The sequence below is a fragment of the Mauremys reevesii genome, linkage group 4 (assembly GCF_016161935.1).
Source record: "Mauremys reevesii isolate NIE-2019 linkage group 4, ASM1616193v1, whole genome shotgun sequence".
Taxonomy (NCBI): Eukaryota; Metazoa; Chordata; order Testudines; family Geoemydidae; genus Mauremys; species Mauremys reevesii.
In genome coordinates, this window is record NC_052626.1 from 21762826 (window position 1) to 21783753 (window position 20928).

Below are 20928 nucleotides of genomic sequence, written 5' to 3' on the forward strand. Positions count from 1 at the left end.
ATCAAATTAGTTTGACATTTGCCATAAACCCATGTTGATCAGCATTAGTTACATTACCCTCCTTTAACTCTTGATTAATCAAGTCCCATCTCAGCAGCTCCATTGTCTTACCTGGCATCTATGTCAGACTAACAGGCCTATAATTACCTGAATTATCCCATTTACCCTTTTTAAATATTGGCACATTAGGGAAATTCCAGAAGACTGGAGAAAACAGAATAGAGCAGAGGTTTGTTAAAAAAATTGAACTGGATTTGCTACAAAGCATTTTTTTATGGGGTGCTCCCTAAATCAATCCAGAACTCAAGGAGGTGCAATCTGTAGTGGCCTATTAAGCAGTGCTTCGCACTCAAAGAAAAAGACTCTTTGAGCTTCAGGATCTGCATGGGCTGCCTATTGGTTTCGGGATGATTTAAGGGGCTGGTTTTAGTCTAAAGAGCCTGCCACCTTCCTATTTGGCAACATCTACACTGGGAAAATGTATTGGTTAGAAAATGTTAGCACAAATGTGAAACCTGACTTGGCATCTAGAATAGACAGGGGCAAGTCATGTTTAAAAATGTTTGGTGGTCATGGCTGTGATCAGGAGAGGCACTGAGTGGAATCCCCCTAGATTGAAAAGTGAGGGGACAGCACTCCCCTCCAGTCTGAAATAGCCAGTCTACTAGCCTTCAGGACAATCTTCAGGATTCTTCTACTTATTGGGCCTGATGCAGAGGGAGGAGCATGATGGGGTTGGGCATGTGTGAGGGTGGGGAATTCCGTAGCTGTTGAGGTTTGTTGGCAATTGTGGGAGTTTTCTTGTTCTTGCAATTTGTGTCAAGGGTGCAAAGGGGCATAGGGAGGTGCTGCTTTTTATATTTGTATAAATATTTTTTAGAAACTGAAAACAAACCTGCAATTAAAAGTTTATTTCTTTAGCATCAGGAGAACTTTTAGAAAACAACATACGTACATAATTCATCTATTATACAATTCTCCTCAATGCTTTTGACAGTTAATGTACTTCCAACAAAACTCATTTTCTTCTGTTCAGTCCTGCAGTGAAATCAATATGAAAACTAAACTATTTTCATCTGCCAAGCACGGTAATCTATACTGCACCCATCCCTGGGCGCCTGACCTGTAAACTGTGACTTGACAATGACTCCTGTGTCATAGAAATGGATTGAAGTTAGAAGCAAAAGATATAATTTCACGGCAAGATTCAGCAGAAGCTGGGTTTTCAGGACAAAAGTTATACTGATCCTCACTGAAGACACTAACATCTGAATCTAAGCAGGAGAGCCAGGATGGTTAGAACCTGGGAGTCAGAAGCTAATTTATTAATCCTTGCTCTGCCTTCCTGTGTGAATCAACCTCTCTGTGCCATAATGAGTACCATAATGTCCAATATCCCTGGGAGGTAGGTGGGGAGGTGGACTCAATATACAAGTGCTTTGAGATACTGGGATATTTACAAATGCTAAGTATAATATTGAGGGCACAGATATTGTTTGAATCTTCATGTCTTTCCTTTGCGAGACCTTCATTTAACGTGCAAATAAAACTTCTGTACGTTAGCAAATAAAGTAGTATCATGATATCACAGTAGCAAATGATAAAAACATAGGAATGGCCATATGGGTCAGACCAATGGTCCATCTGCCCAGTATCCTGTCTTCCATCAGTGACCAGTGCCAGACGCTTCAGAGGGAATGAACAGGAGAGGACAATTGAGAGATCCTGTCGTTTAGTCCGAGCATCTAGCAGTCAGAGGCTTAGGGACACCCAGAGCATGGGATTGCCTCCCTGACTATCTTGGTTAGCAATTGATGGACCTATCCTCCACGAACATCTCATTCTTTTTTGAACAGTTACACTTATGGCCGTCACAACAAGTTCCACAGGTTGACTCTGCATTGTGTGAAGTACTCCTTTATGTTGAAGAAGTCTGTTGAACTGGACAGTCTCTAAGGAACTGTTGAACTGGACAGTCTCTAAGGAAAAGGATAAATGGACACAAATCAGATATTAGGAATGGCAATATACAAAAACCTGTTGGAGAACACTTTAACCTCCCTGGCCACACAATAGCAGATCTTAAGGTGGCCATCCTGCAGCAAAAAAACTTCAGGACCAGACTTCAAAGAGAAACTGCCGAGCTCCAGTTCATCTGCAAATTTGACACCATCAGCTCAGGATTAAATAAAGACTGTGAATGGCTTGCCAACTACAGAACCAGTTTCTCCTCCCTTGGTTTTCACTCAACTGCTAGAACAGGGCCTCATCCTCCCTGATTGAACTAACCTCGTTATCTCTAGCTTGCTTCTTGCTTGCCTATATAAACCTGCCCCTGGAAAATTCCACTACTTGCATCCGAAGAAGTGGGTATTCACCCACGAAAGCTCATGCTGCAAAACTTCTGTTAGTCTATAAGGTGCCACAGGATTCTTTGCTGCTTCTACAGAACCAGACTAACACGGCTACCCCTCTGATTCTTTATGTTTGTTTTAAACCTGTTGCCTATTAATTTCATTGGGTGACCCTGTCTGTTGATTACCTGTTACAGAAGGCCAAGATCAAAGGCCTGAGCTGTATAAAGAAATGGGTGATCAGCCCAGCCTTTGTTTTGATTTTGAATTTAAGGCAGATAAACTTGTAACCACAGGGAAAACCCAGTTGTTGGTTTTGAACGTGCACTTCAGTCCCTCCTATTCTCTCCCTGTAGCACATAATAGTCTAGTCTCCTGTAGGCTGTAATACTTTGGCCACATTTTGACTTTTGGGTTTAGTGTGCAGGCGCTGGGTGATGTCCTGTAATATACAGGAGGTCAGACTAGATGATCTAGTGGTCCCTTCTAGCCTTAAACTCCAGGATTCTGACTCAGGACTAAAACCTACAGAGCCCTATGTTGAAGTTGGGGGTGACCTGTTTGCAATAAGGTAATAATATTTCTTACACTGGGGATGTCTTATGTTGTACAGTGCTCAGAGCACTTTGATGCATGTGTATGATGCTTTGAAAATCGAAATTGTGTTCTTTAATATACCCAGCCCCCATCATAGTGTCTGGCGCTTCTGGACATTGCTGGGTGGTATTTCATATGTATGTTTCTCCAGCATCAAGAGGAGCTCCCAGGATGAACAGACTCCCTTTTCTATTTGTCAATCATAATAATTGAGGCTCTGAATACAGTAGTCTGAAAAAAGTCTAGTTTATTGCACTCTCTCTCAAAGCACAACAAAAATAAAAGAAAATCAAAAGTACTGAAATAAAGGAAAGTAAGGAGGTTAAAAAAGTGTTTCAAATTATTACCTGGGTTCAGGTTTAATCAAATTACACAAAAAAGTCCCACCAATTTAGAAGGGCTTTCAACACCAATTAATATTAATGAACAAAGCAAAGTACAGTATTATGTGTTGTACAAACAGCTAGCAAGCTCAAGCCATTACCAAGACGACTTTTTAAAAGTGTAATAAAAAAAGCGTCAGTATTAAATAACACCGTTGTCTCTGAGCATCGGGTCCTTGACAGGGAGTGGGGAAGATGTCTTGTCCCTCCTCTGAACTGGCTGACTTGGGAGCTGCCACAAGATACTGAATTTCCACTTGCCAAGGGGTTCTCAAAACAAACACCCTGCCATGTCTGTATAAAACAAACTGGGTAACTTCAGAAGCTGAATCCATTAGAGTGTGGTGCCAGGAAGACTAAAAAAAGAAACTCTGTGGCAGTCTCCATATACAGATGAGAAAGAAATCAAAACAGATCAGCTGTCAAAGGGAAACAAACCTGACCTCTCCCCAATCACCACAGATTTAAAAATCAGACAGAACCAAGTCAATAATACACATGCTATATTTTAAAAAAAGTGAACCAAGTTAGTTCTCTCTCTACAGTCAGATTTACATTTAAACCTTTCACTGTGTCTATTCCAAACCAAGCACAAGAGCTATTTTGAAAGAGCAGAGGTTAAAAGGAAACGTCTTTCTATGCATTGACTCCTAGGTTCTCCATACTGAATTCCCTCTCCACTTTTTCCTCATCTCCTCCTGAAGCTGGCTCATTTACAGCATTGGTTAGCAGCTGTTTAAACATTCTGATGATGTATGAGTTTAGAATGCACATAAAAAATATTCTTCCGCTTACATCAGTGAACTCAAGTTCTTTTCATACAATTCTAGTCTTTAAAAATGAGGTATCCTTTAGAGAACATTTAGAACATAAAGAAAAATAAACAGCACTGATTAATTTATTCAGCATGGTGCCCAGTTCATTAAACACCTCTGCTGCAACATTTGTTAAGACACTTCAAAATTTAGCTAATGTAGCTAAAAATCACAATATTGTTAAGCACCTCCCCACAATATCACAAACTTTTTATGGGTGATAGAATTAATTCTATCAATTGCCATATTTTTTAAACTGGCTGAATTTGGTACTTTAAAAAAAATGAGTCCAGTTCATAAAGCACTGGCTACAGGCACAAATACAGTGCATCAGGTACCAAGAAAGCTGCCTCACACAATCCTGCCAATATACCAGAAACTTTGCTGCTATTCCAGCCCTGGGCCTCATGGAGCAGTCAGTCAGTTTCTTGATGGTATGTGAGGTGGACAAATCCACCTGAGATTACGGTAATTTCAAACTTCTCATCTGTGAATGAAACCAGTTATCGAACCCAAATGTCCAGAGATGGAGGTCAGTGAAGCATTGGTGATTTTGAAATGAAAATGGTCCAAACAATATTCATTTTGACACCCGTGCTATAGAATATGTTTTCAGTCTCTATTGGGATCATCTTAAATTGGTACGACACGACAGACAGACGGCATTTCTCTAACTAGAGTTTCAAGTACAGGAAGAAATTGAGAAATATTTAATGTTTCTGCTATTGAGAAATATTTAATGCAACAGAAAGCCTTCTCAAAAGAAGAAGAAGTACATATATATTAGTGTGCATGCTGTTGTAAAATATTCACTTTCATTGCTAATAAGGTTAACAGAGTTATATTTCCAAACGAGCTGCTAGGGTAATACAATTGAACAATTTCAGTATGACACACTTACTGTCTCCCAAGAAATACTGGAAAAAAAACATATGAATGCAGAGTTTGGGGGTTATTTGACAGGTCATTTTTTTAGTTAAAAAAGTGCTAATATTGCATTTTAAATACAAGTGGCTTTAAACCCCAACATTTTCTATGCATGTTACTGGAAATACGAGCATTGCTCTCTCATTATTCCACTGCCTCACATGCTTGAGTGCCTTCATATCACTTCCCATTCATCTTCAAAATCATCGGGATGAAGCAAAACAGAAGTGTCACTACTTTTTTGCAAGCTATGAGAGTGACTGAATGTTTTCGTGAGACGCTGAAGAAGGTATCCTGAAGAACCAATCGCCCACAGTTCATCTAGAGGTGTCACTGCCAAGCAAAAGTTATCCAGATTTTAATCAAAGAAGTATGTTCCAGTTGCAAACATTCAAAAAGCAGCTTATATTTCACTAAATTTTTCTGACTAGACCCAAGAAGAAATTTTTTGGGGGTGGAGTGGGGTGGGGGGGGAGAGATTATAAAAGCTAAATTGATGAAAGTCATGGTCAAATAACAAAACAGCAGCACTTAAAAATAGTATTTCTCTTTACTAATAATCAATTTGAGCAGCATCAGGTAGAACACATGCTAGCTATCATAAGATCAGTCAGTGAAGGTTTCAGCTTATCGTGCAGAACTGACTTGCCTGTTAAACAAGACACACTCCCTGGAATCTTCTTCCAGTAGTCTCCTGCTGGGTTTTTGTCAGTAATGCCATACCGACGTGCTACATCTCCATTTGGACAGCATGCCCAAACAGTTCTTGTACTTATAGCCAGCTGACATGCCTGCAACCCTAAATGGAAACACATGAAGGAAATAATAACTAAATGCTTTCTTATTACACTGTATGTAACAGTTTCATATAAAGGTACCAAGCCTGTCAAGTTTTCCACATTTCTTTCTTGACTGTCCCTTTGACTTTAAGACGGTTGCTCAAGCATGAGGGCAGAATTTGGACCTAAGAGTTAAGATGGACAGGATAACTTCCTCAATATTATGAAAGTGGGAATAATCTTAAATAAATGTAACACCCTTTAGCCAAACTGAGCTCAAAAGGATTGTGCAGACTAACTTGTGCTCCCTGCAGTCATTTCTGGCGTGGAATGTGGGAACTTTTTAAAAGCACACAGCAACACTACTCAGCCATTTCGAACAGGGGGTCAGGAAGAATACTGTATCCAACTTCAACCAAACTTTTTGGCAGGCAGATGGAAGTTGTCCAGGACAAGGGGATTAATACATGTAGATTTGAAAAATGAGATTAAGTTTTTAATAATCACATGGGGGCAGGACCCTGGATTTTATCACATTCAAAGACAGAACTTCCAGGAGCATAGCAGGGCCAGACACCTTGCTGAACACTGCTTTAGTACCAACTCAGAGGGAAGAGTGCACCAGCAGCACCACTGATTGCGACCACTTGGAAACGGTGCGGTGCAGCCTGTTCTACAATGGAAACACTTCCAGAATCTGAAATTTCTCATCAAGGGGCACTTACAATGTTTAGTGAAAGTGAGACCATATTTAAGAGAGACATACTCAAGTCAAGATAAGGATTATCCGGTAGCCAAATAAGTCTTGTTAATTACAACAATCTAGCACGCTTGGCATTGGAACAGCTCACTAACAAAAACAGAATTAAAGTGTTTCAGGGACTGAATGTGTGAGAGGAAGCACATAGGAATATTCTCATTATTTTTACCTGGTACATGTTCCCAGTCAGTGCCTACTGGCATTTCTTCTGTAATTCCTATTCGTACATGGACATTCCATTTGCTATCAATTGCCCATAGGATCTGATCATTTGGACTTGAATGAACACTGACCAAGTTTATTCCCACTGGCTAGAAACAAAAACAGTACTTAAAGTCTCAGCCAGTACAACATTTAAAACAGATCAATTCACTCTCTTACGGATATCTGCTATGGAAGTAATAAAATATGTCAAACTACAGACAAAAACAAAACAAAAAACAACCCCAAACCCTGACAGTTTTGCAAATACAGACCACACTACATAGTTACCATGTAAAATGTAATGTTTCCTCTAAGTTAACGCGTTAAGGTTGCAAAAAAGGAAATAATCTGGGCCGGCATAAATTGATGCTTTGTTTTCAAAATCTAATTGTTTTATTAATTAAAATGCATATTTTAATTTGCAACATCCAAGTTCAGTAATTGCAAACCTAAATTTTATTGTTCCAATGTTCATAAGCAAATCAGTCAGCACTGCAATTGGGATAGGGCGAGATTAAAAATGATTTGTAAATTCAGTAGAAACCTTCCTATGCAGAGCAACAGATGCACCAAGTCATTATTTTCTTACTGCCTTCTCAAATTCTCCTAGCATATTTACATCTTGACTTGTATTGACAAAAAACACACTGGACATTTTTAAAGAGTCCAACTGTCTCAGATTTGGGACCATTTGGTGACTTGCCTCCACTGTTCCCATCCTCACTATTAGTGAGGGGTCTGGCTTTGCAGGTTATGTCTACACGGCGAGCGAGTGGTGTGATTTGACACATACTCACGCTAGCTAAATAGCAGAAGAGGTGTAGGATGAGCCATGCCAAGTACAAACTCACCAGCTTCAGGCAGGTATGTCCTTGGCTACCCTGCTACCACAGCTACATGGCTATTTATACTTGAGATAGCACAAGTATGCATACACAAGCAGAGGAATCACACCCCTAGCTCGTAGTCTAGACGCAGCTGCAGATACATCTTCTTAGGTCTGGATCACCCACATTTTCACTAGAATATCTGAAATCCTAGTTTCCTGGGAGCCCAAGTGAAACATTTATCTCATTCTATTCCCAGGCATCAGTCCTTATTCAGTGAAGACTTAATTCTGGAAGCTTAACAAATGCAAATATAATCTGAAAAAAACTGCATATCAGAGCAAAAACAATGCTTCCCTCTAAATGAACTTTAGGAGGGCTCCATTGAATGACAGACAGATACAGCTTTAAAAAGGTCAACATCTGACAAGGAACTGAGGTATTTACGATCATGTATTTACAATCATTTGTAAGCACCTAGAGTCTAACAGGGTAATAAGTAATAGTCAACAAGGATTTGTCAAGAACAAATAATGCAACACCAATCTTATTTCCTTCTTTGACAGGTTTACTGGCCTAGCGGATGGGGGAAAAAAGATGTAGATGTGATATAACTTGATTTTAGTAAGCCTTTTGACCCAGTCTCATGTGACAGTCCCATCAGAAAATGAGGCATATGTGGTCTACATTATATTACTATGAAGTGGGTGCACAACTAGTTGAAAGACCATCATAACAGAGTATATCTATCAATGGTTTGTTGTCAAACTGGGAGGCTGTATCACTTGGGATTCTGCAGGAGTCTGTCCTGGATCCAATACTAGTCAATATTTTCATTAATTACTTGGATAAAGGGATGGAGAGTGTGCTTATAAAATTTGTAAATGATACCAAGCTAGGAGGAGTTGTAAGCACTTTGGAGGACAGGATTAGAATTCAAAATAACCTTAACAAGTAGCACAATTGGTCTGAAATCAACATGATGAAATTCAGTAAGGACAAGCATAAAGTACTACATGTAGGAAGGGAAAAAAAACCCAAACCAAATGTACAACCACCAAATGGGGAATAACTGGCTAGGCAGTAGTACTACTGAAAATAATCTGGGGGTTGTAGTGGGTTATAAATTGAATATGAGTAAACATGATGCAGTTGCAAAAAAGGCTAATGTTCTGGAGTATCTTAACAGGAGTATCATATGTAAGACACAGGAGATGATTATCCCACTCTACTCAGCACTGGTGAGGCCTCAACTGGGATACTGTGTCCAGTTCTAAGCACAACAGGTTAAGAAAGATGTTGCCAAATTGGAGAGAGTCCAGAGGAGAGCAACAAAAATGATAAAAGGTTTAGAAAACTTGACCTAAAAGTAAAGATTAAAAAAAACTGGGCATCTTTAGTTTTGAGAAAATATGACTCGAGGGGAGGGAGAACACCTGATAGCCCTTAACATATTTGAAGATGATTGTTATAAAGATCAATTGTTCTCAATGTCTACTGAAGGTAGGACAAGTAGTATTGGGCTTTATCGGAAGCAAGGGTGATTTAGAAAGGTAAGATATTAGAGGGGGAAAAAAAACCTATAAAAAGGAGTTAAGCTCTGAAATAGGCTTCCACAGGAGGTTGTAGAATCCCCATCACTGAAGGTTTTTAAGAACAGGTTAAACTAAGTCCATCCCTGAAAGGTGCAAGCATTCTTGGCCCTGCCTCAACACAGGGAGCTGGATTACAATGACCTTCCAAGGGTCCAGCCCAGTGATTCTGTGTTGTCACATATGTGCTGGGTTGCATTGTCAATGTGAGATACACAGTTGCAAGCATCTCTGCAGGTACCTAATTTAGGAGCACACATACATGCACAAATCTACACATAGCCCTGTGCCAAACTGAGCTTGTGCACATGCGGACTTGCCTGCTTTGCATTTAACTTTAAAATTCTGGCCCAATGTCTGTCTGGCCCTCTTTCTGACCCCCCGCCCCTCTTTCCTTTTCAGGCTGCCTTCATAGCGTTCTCTAAACCAGCTCTGCTTTTTATCCCTATAAAGACCATCTCAAGATGCCTACTATAGTATCTGCTTTTTGTGACATGCTTTTCATGTAGGCTAAACGGCCAGGGAAGATCAGGCCTATACAAAAGCATACTACTTCTCCACTAGCTGGGAACTTGGCCTCTGCAATCTTTATCTCCTAGGAGATACACCAGGAGAGGCGGAAGGCAGGTCTCATGCAACATTTCATCTACCAAAGAAAGCCTATGGCATTTCAGGAACTTAAAATCAAGCTTTTTTCACTGTAGGTGACTCATCAGCGTGGACATATCAACTTTACCAGGACATTTTTCACACCTACATGCTATATGCTCTTAAATGCCCTTTAATCTATGCAGAGAAGAACAGTAAACACACCCTCTTATCCAGTCACCTGGTATTTTTAATATATATTTCTAGAACGCTTTGTATACTTTATACTTATGCTAAACTGTGAGCCATGCTCCCAGGGTACCTTGCTGTAACGCCAATACGCTAATAGGTGAACTCAACCTCTGGTCTGTGTATCTGTAGAAACTGTCAGAGAAGATGTACGTTGTGTTGAAGCTTGTCATATATGATAAGTGTAATACGTATAGCTCGCAGAGTATACTAAGGAAGATGGATGATTTTGTTGACACTTGACCAACATGCCTCTGTACCAGCCTATGGCTGTGCAGAATATCTCCAATTTTGCTGACTTTTGGGTAAACTATGTTCAAAACAAGATAAGAAACTGGTAAGAACTGGTGCATAAGTCTTGGCTAATGTTTCATCAATCAAACAATTCCTGTATAAATATAAATAGGCTTGAACTCATACTTTTGAAAAGAGGGTAAAGTATGGCTTCTTTTCATGTTGTGCTGTTCTAGGTTTGACTGATAAAGCTGAATGAGCCTGGATTATTTGACATCTCATCAGTAATCTAAATCAAACCCTAACAGTTAATTTTACCAATTTCATTCCTGGTGGAAATCTGAGTGCTTAGGTATGCACTTGGAGTGATGAGTATCTGCCCTCATAAGAACTTCTCTTTCATACCTCCTATTACAGACCTGAAACACATGCTACACAACTGGGTTTTCCACAAAGTTAATTACACAACTGAACTCCCAAGTAACTCCTTATCATGGACTTTAAGAAAACAATTTAGAGAGTCGTAATGGAGATGTAAACTTCCTAGCACATCTTGTTAAACTTTCCATTGTGTTTAAGTGCAGCAGAAAAAAAAAATCAGACAAAAACATTATAAAAACCATGGCACTAACATGGCATTTGCCAACCATCACTGAGTTTGTGTTGCATCCTTTTGCCCATTCTATCTATTTAGGCGGTAAGCTCTTTGACACGCCATTATGTTTGTGTAGTGTACTGCAAAATGGGACCCTGATCTCTGTTGCAAACTCTAGGCAGTATTGTAATACAAATAAATATCCCACAATCTGTCTCTCATACTTTGTGAACACGGGAGAGAAATTAGTTTCCTAACTATGAGACTATGGGGATGGGGGGGGGGGGGAAAACACACCTTTCCCCATTTCTTTCCCTCCCCTCCTCTTCCATCTTTCCTTTTTCTTTCAACTGTTCTCCTTTTCCAATATTGTTTTCCTCTTCCCATGGCTAGTATCAATCTTTTTCTGCCTCCATTCCTTTCCAATATTTTATTGATATATTTACAATTTTTTTTAGCCAACAGCCTGAGCCCTGCCGTCTGGGGCCGACAGCCCGAGCCCGGCCCATTTCTCCTGATTACCCAAATTTTTGATTATCCGTTCCGGCTATGGTCCCAATTAGATCAGGTAATCGGGGTTCTACTGTATATGTTTTTATTTTTTCCACAAAATATAAAAACTAAAAGATTCTCTTTAAAAATGCAAATGGCAGATGGATTTCGCAGATCCCTGATAAAGGTAACTAGATAGTGGTACAAGATTAGATGGTGTTCTTTTCCCATTACTACTAAGAAAAGTATCAGTGGAGGTATATAAATTGGCTTATGTTTCAAAGAGCAAAAACCTTGCAATTTTACACTGAAACTATCAGAGACAATTCTCCCTAATGTTTGCTCAACTTCTATTTGCGTTAATGGGATTTATACACACTTACAGATTGTAGAAGATGCCATATTTGTAACTTGTACAATGGTTTGGTATTTTTAAAAGTAGCATACAAGTCTCCCAACCTTCCTGATCAACAGCTGACATGCCAAAAACTTATTTATAGGCTTTTATGTGGTGCTCATCACTAGAGTCTCCAAGTCCGTCACAAACACTAATTTAGCCTTATCACTCCTGTCAGGTAGGGGAGTATTGTCATTTTACAGCTGGGGGCAACTGAATCAAAGAGAAATTAATTTATTTCCCAAGATTGCAAAGGAATCTGTGTCTGAGCCAGGGTCAAAACCCAGATTCTCCCGGCTCCCAATCTTGTGCCTTAATCACACCATTGCTGTGTCTTCACCTATTGGGACAGAGATCCTCCCACTCATCTCAGATATGGAGACTAAAACAGACGTGTGGTTTTCAACATTTAATCCAATGTTCCTATAAACAATGAATATTTGGTTTTCCGTCTCTGCCTACAAAATCATTTTTTGAAAGTAAGTTTCTGTTCTGCTAGCATCTAAGTGCTTGGGAAAAATCAGTGCTGATTAAGCAGTTTATAAATACAAATAAATGAAAAAAGGAAATACGTCAACTTCCAATCAGTTGTGAAATAACATCAAGAAATGACAAGACAAAACAGATACAACAGAAATGTTTTTCACTAGCTCAGTAGTGCTTTCTAACTTGTAAACAATGATCCTATAGGAACAAGTGGCTTTGGGAGCATATTTTTGAAGTACACCTTCTGAGTAAGGTGAACATGCTGAAAGACGAGAATTGCTTCCTGGAAGAACAGTATGTACATCTCCTTTTCATAATGTACTGTTTTACCTTTAGACAATACATTTGGCTAAGTTTGGTTATTTGGTCAAACATTTTTCAAAATGAACCAGAAGTGTAGTAATACGTGTAGCTAATCTGACAACAGTATGAATCTTCCTTCCATCTTCTGCTCCTAACTCATAAATGTACCAGATTTCTAGAGTTTTCTGGCACCTAAGCTTTAAGAACTCCATATTACGTTAAACATCTTGGAAGGAGGATGGGCAGCTCCCATCCTGAGAGGCTGATCCCAGCTTTCCACATCTGCCCCTCTGTAGAGTGAGACAGAAGGGCAGACTGGCCAAATCTGAGTGGCACCCAGACAGGAGCCACCACTGTAGGGTGAATGCGGGATGGGCTCTCCAACACCCACCTCCACACCAGCCATTTCCAAGATTTCACAGGCTTTATTTGGGCCATTGAAAACCACACCACTGAGAAATGTATTTTCCTTGAGGAAATCCCTGAAGTACATAGCTAAAAGAGCAAAGCTACATGACTCCTGCCAGGAAGGCTAGTGCTTGCTCTCCAATCCCTGCCCACCCACCCCTCTGTGCCTTTTCATTTTTCCCCCTGCACTTCTGCTGTGAAGTTTACCCCTAAAAAACAACAACACCTGTGCCAAAATAGTCATCTTCCTGCTCAACTAATCCAAAAGTTCTCTCTAAAGAATATTCAGTACAATATACTTCTCAATAAACACACCAGACAGAACACAGCGTGGAGTGGTATAATGCTTTTATGGGCATAGCTTCTTTACTCACAAAGGTGAGACAGTTATACAAGTCATCCTAAAGGATTGCTAATAGAGTCCTTATCCCACCACATCTCATCGTGTATGTTAATGTTTTACAGAAAAGCCACTATGAATAGTTTAGAGAGTTTTAAAATATTTTGCTGGTATTCTATTTGAATCCTTTCACTTCCAGATCACCTTAATGCTTGAGCGAAATAAAAGTACTAAACGCAGGTATATGGTTGCAATAGAAATACTATTTGGATATGAAGTTGTTTTATTTCGTTTTAGTACCTGACTATCTAGGACCAATTTTCCAAAAGGTAGAGAGTACTTTGGCATGCAAACCCACATGCATATTTTTGCATGCAGACCTACATTGGCACATACAATTACTAAAATTGCACCCCCAATTTGGGCACTAAATACCTAAAAATCTATTTGCATGCCCAAATACCAGATTTGCGCCTACAATTACAGTAATTGGACTTGAAAATAAAGGGATTGCCATACAAACTAGTTCTCAGCGTTTAAACTTCTGAACCTCAATAAGATCATCTCCATAGTTTTGGAAGGTATAGGATGCCTCATTGAAGAAAGGATTTCTCAGAGAAGCAAGCACTCTAGATTCTAGTTTCAGCTCTGTTCTATGCTGTATGTGATAATGGTCATTATCAAAGCAGTTTTTAAAAAGTGTTAATCCATGTTATTTAAACATTCTTAAGAGGTTTGTGCTGCAAATGCAACAATGGAGATGGTAAACAGAACCCTGCTAATTTTACAAGCCAACACAGTAGTTTCTCACTCTCCAAACTCAACAAAGTAAATACAAGTGACCTTGAGAAGCCATTTATACAGACAGAGCAAAACTAGATACACCTCTTCCCCAATATAACGCAACCCGATATAATATGGATTTGGATACAACGCGATAAAGCAGTGCTCCGGGAAGGCGGGGCTGCGTGCTCCGGCGGATCAAAGCAAATTCAATATAACGCAGTTTCACCTATAACGCGGTAAGATTTTTTGGCTCCCGAGGACAGCGTTATATCGGGGTAGAGGTGTATTCCATTAAAATCAAAGATTAGGGTTAGGGTCTTCTTTAAACAGCCATTGATCAGGACTGAATATAGCTCTGAATACAAGACCAGCATAATTTCCATACTTGCTTTAACCTGATTCACATTTGAGAGGACAACCAGGAGAAGCCTTGGAGAGGGGTGTTTATTTTTGTTGTTGTTGTTGTTTGGGGGGGGGGGGGGGGAGATTAATTATTTTTTTAATCTCAGCTGCTTGAAAAACAGCTCACATGTTTGAGCACAAGTCCAAGTGGAGAAGCTGAGGCACCCCTCAGGTGCACACTCTTGTTTAACTTTAAGCACATGAATAGCCCCATTGGTTTCAGCAGTACGGCTCACAAGCTTAAAGTGACAGTTATAAGTGTGTTTATAGTATTAGTGACGTAGGGTACGTCTACACTGCAAAACACCTCACGGAAGCAAGTCTCTGAGCCTGTCAATTGAGACCAACACAGCTACACCACCACAGACAAGAAACTCTACTGTAATGCACAGGCACAGCAGGGCAGGTATAAGGTTTGTGTGCTGAACTTCCTGACTTTGGTGCAACAAGAAAAAAAACAAACTATGTTAATATGACTAAAGGCTGAGATTCTAAAGATTAACATTGGGGAAAAAATTCCAGTGTGGTAAAAAAAAAAAAATGTACCATGTGTTTCTTAAAGGTTCACCACTCAATCAAGTACTGCTGGACAGGTTTTCTTCAAACTTTCCTCCCCAAAACCACCCACCAGCCAATCCATTTCCCCTTAAGCGAACAGTAAAATTTTTGAAATTACCCTTTGAACTAAAAAGTTATACACCTTTGAAAACAGGACTTTATAGTGAACCTGCTCTCTTTCTCAACCACAGTTAAATGCATATAAAAACAGCTGAACAGCTATAGTAAATATTAACAATGTGTTCCACCTAGAACAGTCATAATGCCAGATCTGGCCATTGCAGAATACAGGAAGTTGGTGAGTAAAAAATAGATCTTGATTAATCTTTCCTAACAAAAACAATGAACCAGGAACATCCGCACCCAAAGACAAGAATCTGTGTCTGTTATTACTAGTCCAATCTGAAAACTACAAGCAAATATTGCTCAAAAGATACTCTTGTTCTACAGACTTTGTCCCTTTGAAGGTCTCTCACTTCAGTACTGACAAGATCCAGTCCTTCTTGGCCTTTAAAACCAGATAAGCTTAAGCCTACTCTGAAAAGAGCAGCACCTGACTGACTCTCTCAAGCATCCAGAAACTGGTGCCTTAATTAAAATTTTTTGTGAATTACTTTATGCCAGGATGAATCATTTTATCTCTAAATCTCACATGAAAAGTCTCTACTCAGCAAGTATTCCATCACACACCTAACTTTAAGCATGTGAGTAGTTCCACTCAAGTCAAGGCATGTATTTAAGTATCTTGTTCTAAACATATTATAGAAAGCTGTGCCAGAGTCAAGTTAGAAGTTGAAGATTATCTTTTCAGTTACTTAATCCTGTAAAGAGAATGGTTAAGGAATATTTTTAAAAAATAGCAAGGCATAGATTTATCTGATGAAAAAAATTCATAGAATATATTGGTGAAAATATGTCAACAGATGAATGCACAGGTGCATTTCAAGAATCCTGATCTGATTTGAAGTAACAAGCAAATGGATATTTGAAGGAGAAATGGTCCCCCCCACTCCCAATTTTCATTTTTTAAAGATATTTATTAAAAATTACTACAATGAACAAGCCTGTTAATTTCAAGGTAAACACTTGCTTTTTGGGCAAATAGCCTAAAGAAAAGAAAGTGAAAATACCAGTTTAAGAGGAATGTTTTTAAAAGTAGCTCAGAAAAACATCACTACGCACTGCGGTAATCTAGTCCCAGAGTCTTTAGGGTGTGGTGAAAACATTTTTGGTACCGATAAGAGTAGCTATCAAACACATAACAGGCTGCACGTATACTTCCTGCACCATGACTGTAGCAATATCTTAAACAAAAAATACTGGAAGGCTAGAATTCTTAGCAAAAGCAGCTTAGAGTATGTTAATATTGGCTTTCTTGACCGGTAGAAAGAGGAAAATATTGCGTCTCACTGGACAATGGACTCCATTTGAAACAAAGACTTTAAACAGATTTATTTAAAGTGTTGTAAGAGTGTGAGTGTGTACGGGCGTGCACGTGCATATGAATGATTGCCTGCTAATTAAAATACTTCAACTACAAAGATGGTTTCTAACAGAATAAAACGCTGATATTAAGGAAAAGCAAATACTTGAAATGAGACACTATGGGATTCTACATCAGCTGAATAAGCCACTTTAGTGGGAGCCCTGATATGCTGTATTTATCCAGTTTCATTTATCTATAACATGTGCTGACTAAAACACTCATGTGGAGCATTGCCAAGTCATTGTTTGCCTTTTCCCTCCCTCCCTCCCGAATGAAAAAGAGAGTCCTCTAGGAAAATCCTCTCCTCCATCACTACCTTGAATAGAACCCACATGGCTAAAGAGAGCTGGCACCGGTTCCTCCAGAGGCTATCTGGACTAGTCTGCATGTTAGTCAGACACGAGTTACTAGAGTGTACTATCTCCCTGGCAGTATTCACAGGGAGGAAGAGGGGAGCAAACGAATACAAAACAAATATGGTCTCTTTCTTGTTTTGATCCACTCCATCTCTCTTATACATCTTGGGCTGGTAGCAGATGGTGCAGTATGACTGCTAACCATGGTCATCTCCTGGCTGCTTGCCAGAAGATGGTGCAGTATGACTGCTAGCCATCATCATCTCCTGGCTGCTCGCCAGAAGACAGTGCAGTACGACTGCAGGCAGGACTGAATCTCCATGAGACGAAACTTAAAAAGAGAATGACCTGGAGTCACTCCCATTTATGTCCAGGCGCCCCTGACCGACCTCACCGAGGTCAGCTAAAAGAGCACCCAGGAGACGACGATGATGACGGCTACCAGTCGTAATGCACCGTCTGCTGCCAAAAGGCAATGAGCTGCTGCTGTGTAGCAATGCAGTACCACGTCTGCCAGCACCCAGGAGACGTACGGTGATGGTGAGCTGAGCGGGCTCCATGCTTGCCGTGGTATGGCATCTGCACGGGTAACCCAAGAAAAAAAGGCTCAAAACTATTGTCTGCCGTTGCTTTCACAGAGGGAGGGAAGAAGGGGGGGCCTGACAACATGTACCCAGAACCATCCGCAACAACGTTTTTGACCCATCAGGCATTGGGATCTCAACCCAGAATTCCAATGGGCAGCGGAGACTGTGGGATAGCTACCCACAGTGCAACACTCTGGAAGTCGACGCTAGCCTCGGTACTGTGGACGCACTCTGCCGAGTTAATGGTCTTAAGTGGGGACACACAATCAACTGTATAAAATAGATTTCTAAAAAATCGACTTCTATAAATTCGACCTAATTTCATAGTGTAGACATACCCTCAATCTTTCTAACCTCTCCTCATATGGAAGCTGTTCCATACCCCAATCATTTTTGTTGCCCTTCTCTGTACTTCTGTCCAAGTCTTTTTTTGAGATGAGGTGACCAAAATTTCACACAGTATTCAAGATGTGGGCATACCATGGATTTATATAGTGACGTTATATGTTCTGTTTTATTATCTATTTCCTCATGGTTCCTAACATTATTAGCTTTTTTGACTGCTGCTTCACATAGAGCAGATGTTTTGAGAGAACTATCCGCTATAACTCCAAGAGCCCTTTCATGAATGGTAACAGCTAATTTAGACCCAATCATTTTGTATGCATAGTTGGGATGTTTTCCCCATGTGTGTTACTGTACATTGATCACCATAGAATTTAATCTGCCATTTTCTTGACAAATCACAAAGTTTTGTGAGACCCCTTGTAGCTCTTTGCAGTCAGCTTTGGGCTCATCTATCTTGAGCAATTTTGTATCGTCTGCAAACTTTGTCACTTAACTGTTTACCTCTCACTGTTTACAGTAATGTTTCTTCAAAGGCAGTTTTAAGGATTGGTTACGATACACAATGAAATGTGAATGGGTCATAGATTTTTAACATTTGTGCAGAAAATTATCTTAGCATTCTAACTGTGCTAAAATGGGTAAGGTTTCTGCTGGTGATAAAGTCAAGTTGAAAGACCAGACAAAAGTACGTAGATTTATTGTTTGTTCTCCTGTGTGCTTAGGAGCCCTAATCATGGACGAGGACCCCATTGTGCTAGGTATAGTACACAAACAGAACAAAGAGCATATCCCTTCCCTGAGGAGCTTATGATTGTCAGAAGTAGACTGGTTAGAGGAAATGTAGAAAAGTCTTCAGGATTCACTAACTCAGACCACAAGAGAGCATCTATAGCCAATTACATGAACTTCAGCAGTACTCATCTGCTAATTAAAGAAAGCGGATAGCAGTTACACAAAATGGTCAAATAGTAGCCATCTAATTAGGTAAATCCTTTCCCTTCAGTGATAGCCAGAGAGTAAATGAAAAACTTTGTTTAAAAATGGTAACTTAATTCCACCTTCTTCTCTCCACAATGTCTGTTATAAAGCAGAGTAGAGATTAATAGGTGAATTGCTTTTCTCTGTTTATTTTTGTAATTCTGTGTCTACTTTATTATTTCTTTAGACTGAGTGTCTTGGAAGCACTACATTTATATTTATATTTCATAAACATTCTATAACACTGTATATCTGGACACATGATATCGTGTAGCATTATCTTTGTATTGCATATAAGCAATAAAATGAAAGGCTCTCTGTATATGCTATAGTCAAATCATACCACGAAGAGAGATTTTTTTGACCAGTCTAGTCAACGGCCTTATATAGCAGCTCCCTTAGGATAAAGGTGTCATTGACAGCTTTAAACATGTTTTGTAACTTTTAGAAGTGTAGAAACTACAAAATGGAACAGGCAGAAGTCTAGAAAACCACTGTTCAAGATTTTACAGCACTTAATCTAGTCTTCTTGCTGACCACAAATCTAACACGTTGGATAAGACAGGAAAGCATGAAACAAGATGATATAGCATATCTTCTTTTACATGAAGTGGCACAGCAATCATTGTCCAGACTGTGGGGAAGAGGATGGAGAGATGAAGAAAACAGGAATGCCTACATATCCATTTTAGATTAGCTAATCAGATTCGCCTTTCTTAAAAACAGAGATGCGGTTTAATTGTTAGCTGATTTTATTTTGATTAAAGTCTTATCAAAACTGCATTGTTTCTGAATACAGCCCATGAAACTGCTTGAATACTGATATACAAGGAAAGCTATGATAGTACAGCTTCTGAGTACTGACATTATTAAAGCAGAGCCAGTAGTTTATGGGCACTTCATGAATCCTAAGCACTGGGATACAGAAGATCGTATTTTTTACATTCGTGAGAGATTGAATTTTAAAACTAATTACATACATCCTATATTTTGAGAGAGCTTCTGTACCTCAAGCAACTGAAATGCAGTTTTGCCCTTTGATTTTCTTCTTTAAACAGAAAATATGATTGAACTATTCATAAATATTTCTGACAATACTCTTGCTGCTATGAATATATAGTGATGCAGTATAAACTCTGTGTCAAGTCAATTAAGGGACAAATATCAACTAAGGAGCAGCTAATAATAAAACTAGGTATTATTCCCTGAAGGGCTCACTAATCAGTCATTGATTTGTTACATTTGCTGGTCAAATGCTACGTTAACATTTGAAAGTTTATATATTTTCTTATTTTGCATTCAGTCTTCACATGTGCATGAATAATTGCTCTTTTAATACTCTTGTAATGACTTGATCTAATGCCCTGGAATTGCCTCAGGACTATTATGTAACCAATGAGTTTTCATTTTCCCTGCAAGAAAGAGTTTGAATGTTTTGCCTTTTGATATTGACTTATTAAATTTGCAATGCTGAAATTTGGCAAGAGGACATGAAAGAACTACATTGCTCTGGGTATAAGAGTTATCAGCTGGAAACACTGCATCTTATGGGAAGACGCTGTCACCCAGATGCTTTGGGAACTGTAGCAAATAAGTTGATGTTCAGCCTTATCCAGTTGGTAAAAGCTAACACTGTCAGAGGTTACTTTAATTTGATATTTTTGCTGTTGGAAAGCTCAAAGTAGAAGACAGGTTGGTGTTGCTTTTCAATTTTTGTTTTTATTGTAAGTAATTTTACCTATGGGAAAAGCTCATAATTGGGTTTGGGTTTTCCCAACCTCCCCCCTTTTTCGACATAGTCCATAGGCAGAAACTATGCTTTTCATTGATTAGGTCAGAATGAACCACATGCAGCAGCCCTAGAAGGGCAAGTGATGTAATCCACCTCCTATTGCTAAAGTCACTGTTCAAAGGACAGTTGGTGGTAACTTATTGGTCTGCCCCTCTCCTTTGCAAAACACCCTCTTCTTCAAAATTGGCCACCTGTCTGGCTCACGTCCATTAATCCCAAGCAGTCACGGAGTGTGAGCACTGATGTGTTAAATGATGAGGTGCAACTGAGAGCCTCATTTCTGTGTTGCCTCCTCCCCTTTTCTG

At 39.4% G+C, this 20928-nt stretch overlaps 1 protein-coding gene across 9 annotated transcripts in view; it reads right to left on the reverse strand.

Annotated features, from left to right (window-relative positions):
• Window positions 1-3180: 3180 nt before the first annotated feature.
• The window catches only part of TECPR2 (tectonin beta-propeller repeat containing 2), a 67828-nt gene continuing 50080 nt past the window's right edge, over window positions 3181-20928 (reverse strand). For 8 of the 9 annotated variants that reach the window (XM_039538912.1, XM_039538919.1, XM_039538916.1 and 5 more), the window contains exons 18-20: window positions 6785-6926; window positions 5726-5875; window positions 3181-5409 (exon numbers count right to left, since the gene is read on the reverse strand). In XM_039538912.1, coding sequence (XP_039394846.1) covers window positions 5252-5409; window positions 5726-5875; window positions 6785-6926 — 450 coding nt within the window. In that variant the 3' untranslated portion in view covers window positions 3181-5251. Of the gene's footprint in view, window positions 5410-5725; window positions 5876-6784; window positions 6927-20928 lie in introns of those variants that run through there. The other variant, XM_039538917.1, reaches the window with a different exon arrangement.